At 38.9% G+C, this 6146-nt stretch overlaps 1 protein-coding gene across 1 annotated transcript; it reads left to right on the top strand.

Moving 5' to 3' along the window:
• Positions 1–1481: 1481 nt before the first annotated feature.
• On the top strand, positions 1482–3592 carry LOC145468934 (uncharacterized). The gene is made up of 2 exons (XM_081452648.1): positions 1482–1730; positions 3034–3592. Exons 1-2 carry the CDS (start codon positions 1676–1678, stop codon positions 3441–3443), a joined length of 465 nt encoding a protein of 154 aa, XP_081308774.1. The 5' UTR covers positions 1482–1675; the 3' UTR covers positions 3444–3592.
• Positions 3593–6146: the final 2554 nt, after the last annotated feature.

Consider the following 6146-nt stretch of genomic DNA (forward strand, 5'->3'; position numbering starts at 1 on the left):
CAAGACGCTGCTACATCCTGAGGCCTTTAATTTTAAACAAATAATAATAACTCATGCACATCATGCGTGCCTATGTTTTACATACATATCCCAGATTCTAAAAACCCCTAATAAGTCCTCACTAACGTCTTCGATAAAAAATTGTTATTTTGCACAAATGGACGCGAACACAGAACATATGAGTATGGGGCTCCGCTTGGCGGCCCTTGGGGCCGCCTGAGCTCCGTTAATACTAATTACTATCCATTGAACTCACTATCTCTTTTCTGATTGGCCGAAAGCGTACAATTCATCTAGCTGCAGATTATACAATGATCATGTCAAGGACACTCAAGGTCAAGGGTAATCATGTTATGTAAGACCACGGTGCATGATTTCTAAGGGTAATCATGTCAAGTTCGCGTGCTGTGTTGCTTGCCGTCGATGAGGAAGCAAAACCATGACTTCCATTTTTTTTTTCGAATTCGTTCAATGTATAATAAAACAGTTATTAGATTCGGTTTTCGTAAACTCTCAAAACTACAAGTTCCCGTCGCCATGTTGGATTTTTTGTCGTTCCCAGCTTCTTCCACGTCACGGGCTGCGCAGAAAAGAGGGTTTACCCGAAGAGTAACGCGGGATCACGTTATTCATGTCCCGGTGCCCTCTTTAACATATCTCAGTTCTTTTGAGTGATATATTCCAGTCAGTTTGGATGTCCGCCGTAACACAAAGGCTGGTAATTCAGTTTACCAAGTTCGGTCATTTTTGCTTTTAAAGGCTTGCATGCGCCTTCCAAAACAAAAACAACAATTGTTATTTTCGGATTCTACGGTTTACTATTGGCTTTATATTGAAACCAGGAGTCCCGATGATATATACAAAGTAGTTTATCGAGGTTTTTGTTAAAGCAGTGCGCAAAGAAAGTATTTTTCAAGAGGCACCTGCTATTTGACACTCGTGCGTGAACAAAATGTACGTTTTTATACTAAAAACGCATTATCCGTCTGGAAGAACTTGGACAAACATTTGTAGTTCGTCTGGTTATGCATCTCTATTATAAAGACGGGTACAAGACGTATTATGCGTCCAGACGAACTCCTAGTGCGTCGTTCGAGACGGATTTCGAAGGATAGTTCGTCTGGACGTATAATACGTCTTGTGCCCGTCTTTATAATAGAGACGCATAACTAGACGAAGTACAAATGTTTGCCCAAGTTCGTCCAGACGGACAATGCGTCTTAAGTATATAAACGGCGAGGCCGCATTATCCCTCTGGACGGATAATGCGTCCTCTATTATAAAAACGGCCATTGTGTTCATGGAGATTTCCTCGTTTTATTTGTTCAGTTCATTCGGTTTGGTTAAATGGCTTATTGTCAAATTTCTTTAAAGGTTATTGTATCGAGTGAATGATTAGTATTTTAATGGCGCTCCGCTTTTAGACTTGGCCAAATCCATAATTATTTAAACCAGAAAAATTTTTGCACAGCGCAAAAAGGCCTAGGTACGAGGCTAGCGCCTAAGAGTTTTGCAGCACCTGTGGCTAGCGGTTTTCCTCGTAAGTTTGCTTTATAAACTGTTCATTCTTTTCATTCCCTTATTTACTCTCATTCTATTCAACAAGATTGTATACTCCCTGCGGCTTTACCCGATAACATTTGGGTGTTTTAGAAGTATAAAACGAGGAGACATCATGAAAATCGCATTGTTTGTGGGTTTTATGTTCTTCTGTTCAATCTGGGCCCAAGGTAAGTGGGACTATGACAAAATGAAAGTAATTTGCGATCGGAAGCCTATTGTACACACGGATAGCTTTGATAAATTTAAGCAAACATCGGGAACCCACTGGAATGGCCATAGAATAGGTGTTTCTTTAGTATAGGATACTAGAAGACTAAGTTCTACAGTTATTCCATAATCATAAATTAAAATATCGCGTCCTATCGAGGGACGACAGTTATTTTATGATGGCTGGTTGTTGCATGGCCGCCACCCCGAACGGGTATCTGTTGACACACAGTAAAAAATGACCGATTGAATTAAGATCGTTATGGCGAATCGAAATATCACGTGAAATATAAGTGAGAAGGAAAGGTAAAAATCCGAATGTTTGACAAAACCCTGCTTTTAGTTAACAGTGGCAAGAGATCTGTTGAGCAATTTTTACTGGAAATATAAATGGGCCTGCGAAATCTGTGACTTAAATTTGTTGACATTGAATATCGTTTGCAGTCTAAGGCGAGTCATACGACATTCCTAGAACTCGCCATCGAAAATGAGGGTTTTACATGCGCATGTAGCAACAGATATTACACTACCAACTATTACACAATTATTGAAAGTTATGGAAAGTTGTTGCTGCATTGCAAGGCAGCTTCCTATTCCAGTTGAGAATGCGGACCTTTCTCTGCTGTTTCTCTGTAGTTCCTAGGCTCTGCCTCGTGGAAAGTATGTTTCCCAGAAACCTCCAACTTTGCTTCAATGTCAATAATGACTCGGCCTTTTCAAGGAAAGTCGAAATGCGGGGAAAGTCGAAGTTGTGACCCTATAACGAGAAGAGAAGAGAAGGCGGAAGTTTAGCAGTAGGTTGCTTACTAGAGTTACAACCTTCTCTTTGTGGAATTAAATGACGGCCGAAGCCAGGAAAATTCAAATACTAGGGTTTCGTACATGCACAAGAAATTAGTACGTGCTTTTTTTTTTTCTAAAACACAATTTTGCACTTAATTAGCTTATTTTATCGATTGATCGAGTGCTTTTCACTAGATCATTGATAACGTTAAAATGTGATGAGGACAAAAAAGTGGCAACGGTTTGTGTGCCACTTTTATGTCCTTACCACATTTCGACATCATCTGTGATTTATTACTGAACAGACCCACGGCAACACGGAATCTACTTGTTTTATATAATGATAAAAAAACGTTGATCATTGACGTCATCTGTACGTCTGTCCTCCAATAGATCATAAGTAAGAACCAATCAAAATGCCAGAATAGTTTGACTTATTATATAACTTAGTAAATCAGTCAAATCATACTGTCTCCACAGGTGTTCAATCTCGACAGTGTTATTTCTGCTCCAGTTCGAAGTCTTACGAAGACTGCCAGGAAACTGCTGAACTGCGAAAGTGCTACGACACCTACCCATGCCTCCAAATGTACGCAGTATTCGACAATGGATCGACGAAAGGCGAATCGTTTTACAAAGGCTGCGCAATTTACCGTGCCTGTGAACAGCTTGAAAAAGGAAACATAACCGAGGTATGCCCAGTTGCTCACATGCCTTCCGCTGAATGCAAAGCAAAGTGCTGTTATGGAGAGGAATGCAACAAAGGAAATATTCTCGATACAGCTGGGTATGACTCCAGCAAGAGCTCAGGGAAAACACTTGTTACCAGCGGCAGTGTTCTGGGTTTGTTTTTTGGTCTGTTGTTGGCAGTTGTTAGTATCAACTACTAATCGGAACATCATATTCTGACGATTCTTATACTTGACTTGTGAACACATTAGTTTGTAATCTGGCTGAGAATATTGATATGTTGACGTTTTGGATGTTGTAGTACGATAGAGATCTTAAGCAAACAACGAAGTAATTTTCCCTGTATCAGTCAAATCGTTTTCTTCTTTGTATGAATTTATATAATCGTTTTGTTTAATTTCAAAATATAGTAAGAATTTCTTCATATTAATTTAAGTCAAGTAGTATAAAACTACTCGCTTAGATTTGCTAAATGCTATTTGCAGTGTAGTCTTAGCGTAAAACATGTAAGCATTTTATTCAATAAAACTGTAAACTGTGTGTCTTTTTAGCGTCTCTCTGCGTGAATCCATCCATTCCTATAGCAAAAAATTCAAGCCTGAACGGGATTCGAACCCATGACCTCTGCAATACCGGCGCAGCAATATAACCAATTGGGAGCTGGTAACGTACACGTGAGTTCGCAATATACCCTTAGATGGTGAAGAATGTAAGTGAAAGACCGTATATTTGAACTGCAGAGAAAGAAATGAAGACATCTTTATCATCATCGCTATGTACACAACTTAACACTCACTCATCCTCTCGGGCCCATGAGGACTCTTGGTACACAACTTAAGCAGCTGTAAAGAAAAAAAAAAAAAGAAAAAAGAAAAAGAAAAAAACGCCTGAATTGAAAAAAAAAACAAAACAAAACAAAACAAATAAATAAAAAATCGGGCTTGAAAGGGATTCAGGTTTAAGCTGCGAGACCTATATATAACATCTCGGCTGCTCTCCAACATAGTTTCAGCAAAGCTTGATCAAGTGAGGCAGAACTAATCATAAAGGGATAAGTTGATATGCTCATAAAGGACCTCAGAAAAGCTTTTGACACTTGTGAAACTAGCTTGAACTTTCCCTTTTGGAAACGGAAAATAGAAACGGAAAGAGAAAACGGAACTCGACGGCGGTAAATGAACACAACGTGGGAAAAATTTACTCTGGACAACTCGCTTGGCTTGCTTAAGGGTAGAAATCTGTCACTAATTTCTGGATACCGGAGATCTGTGACAACTGGAATCAGGGGCACCCAACGGATCGTTTCGGTAAATTATCTGTTCGGAAGGCCTTTAATCCCCTCTGATTTTCTTGAGAGAATTGGCACCTCGAACTTTCGTGATATGAGAAATTTAATGTCTGTTGTTTTCGGATTGTTGAAAATGTCGTTTTGAGTAGCGAAAAAAGGTCAGCCATCATTTTCGGAAGGCGATAAGACCTAAGATTTTCGGGAAATGGACAAAAAAGCCCTAATAAATTCGAGAATACTCAAGTTCCCCTAGAATATCCGAACAGATAAAATTTTTTTAGTGCAACCTAAAATTTAAAAGTACTCCAGATAGCCTAAAACAGCATCTAACAGCATTAGAGAGAAAACGGTCGTTGGGTGCCGCTGTGGAATTCGGACAGACTAAGAACTCACACAGAATTTCACTTCAACGTAGCTTCATTCCTCTTCTCGACGTATATCCAAGGGTACATTCGAGAATGAATAACAGTGTAAATTGAATTGTAGTTACAATGTCGCTTGATGAATGCATTCTCGTCCCCAGAGATGCTCGTCTTTAAATGTTTCACCGACCACGTGACGAAAAGAAACGGTGATTGTTGCATCAGCTCCAAACTCTAACGCGGGGGTAAGGGGGCGGGGGAACTACTGTAGTCAAATGCCCGAGGGGATGTTGATGTCTCTGTTTGATCGATACATAACAATATAGCAACTTGGTCGAAAAAAATGCCTTTCTGGGATTTTTTTTAGACAAATGTCGAGCTACTTGTGGAGCTCCTTAACTACACACTTTATTTTTTATAAGAATATATTTTATAAGAATATCGAGGCTGAAATTTGCGAATTTGTAAGATATTTTAAGAATATACCCGAGGCTGAGATTTTGAAAAGAGTATAATTTTGAGTGTTTAAAATTTGTAAATATAATACAATTATATGTTTTTCACTAAACTGTATGAAATTGTTCCTTTCTTTAAATGGCAGCACTAGCCTTATGTTTGATGCTAATAACATTTCTGAAAGAAGTTATGTGCGATGTGCGTGATATCAGGTTTTAAGGACTTTAATGCCTGCAGGCTGGCTCCAAAATTTCTTTAACACCACCCAGACACCAAATACATTCGAAAACAGAAATGGCAAGAATATTCACAAGAATATTTTCAGCCTAAAATCTGCAGAAAAATAAGAATATTCAGCCTCGGCCGGAAAAAAAATTTCTTATAAAAAATTGTGTATTGTAACTTCCGAGAGTTGCGTGACGTATGACGTTTCAAAAAAACCCACTGTTGTATGGGAAAATTAACATTCTTTCATGCAGTTATGTAAATACGATTGTTATATTGCGTTGTTTCTGGCACTTATCATGCTTGACTTAATGGTGTTGTTTTCAAATTAATATCGCGGTGATTCAAAGCGACAGTCCCGTGACATTTTCTGCTGCAGCCTTAACCCGGTAGAAACCATTCATTCCGGCAGAATGAACTATTGTGTGACATTTCGATAAACATTTGCAATTTCCTGCAATTTTCGGAACTCTAAGGCTTTTGAATTGTCAAACGTTGTCAAGTTTTATTCAATTTTCCTTTCTGTTACTCCTTGGATCAGTTCCACATCCTCATCAGACTGTCATGCGAAG

Source organism: Orbicella franksi, chromosome 14, assembly GCF_964199315.1.
Source record: "Orbicella franksi chromosome 14, jaOrbFran1.1, whole genome shotgun sequence".
Taxonomy (NCBI): Eukaryota; Metazoa; Cnidaria; class Anthozoa; order Scleractinia; family Merulinidae; genus Orbicella; species Orbicella franksi.

Excerpts from the sequence above, each read along its gene's own strand:
- LOC145468934 (XM_081452648.1), top strand. The coding sequence starts at position 1,676 with ATGAAAATCGCATTGTTTGTGGGTTTTATGTTCTTCTGTTCAATCTGG. Across the intron at positions 1,731-3,033 it reads CTGTTCAATCTGGGCCCAAG|GTGTTCAATCTCGACAGTGT; the intron begins GTAAGTGGGACT and ends CTGTCTCCACAG.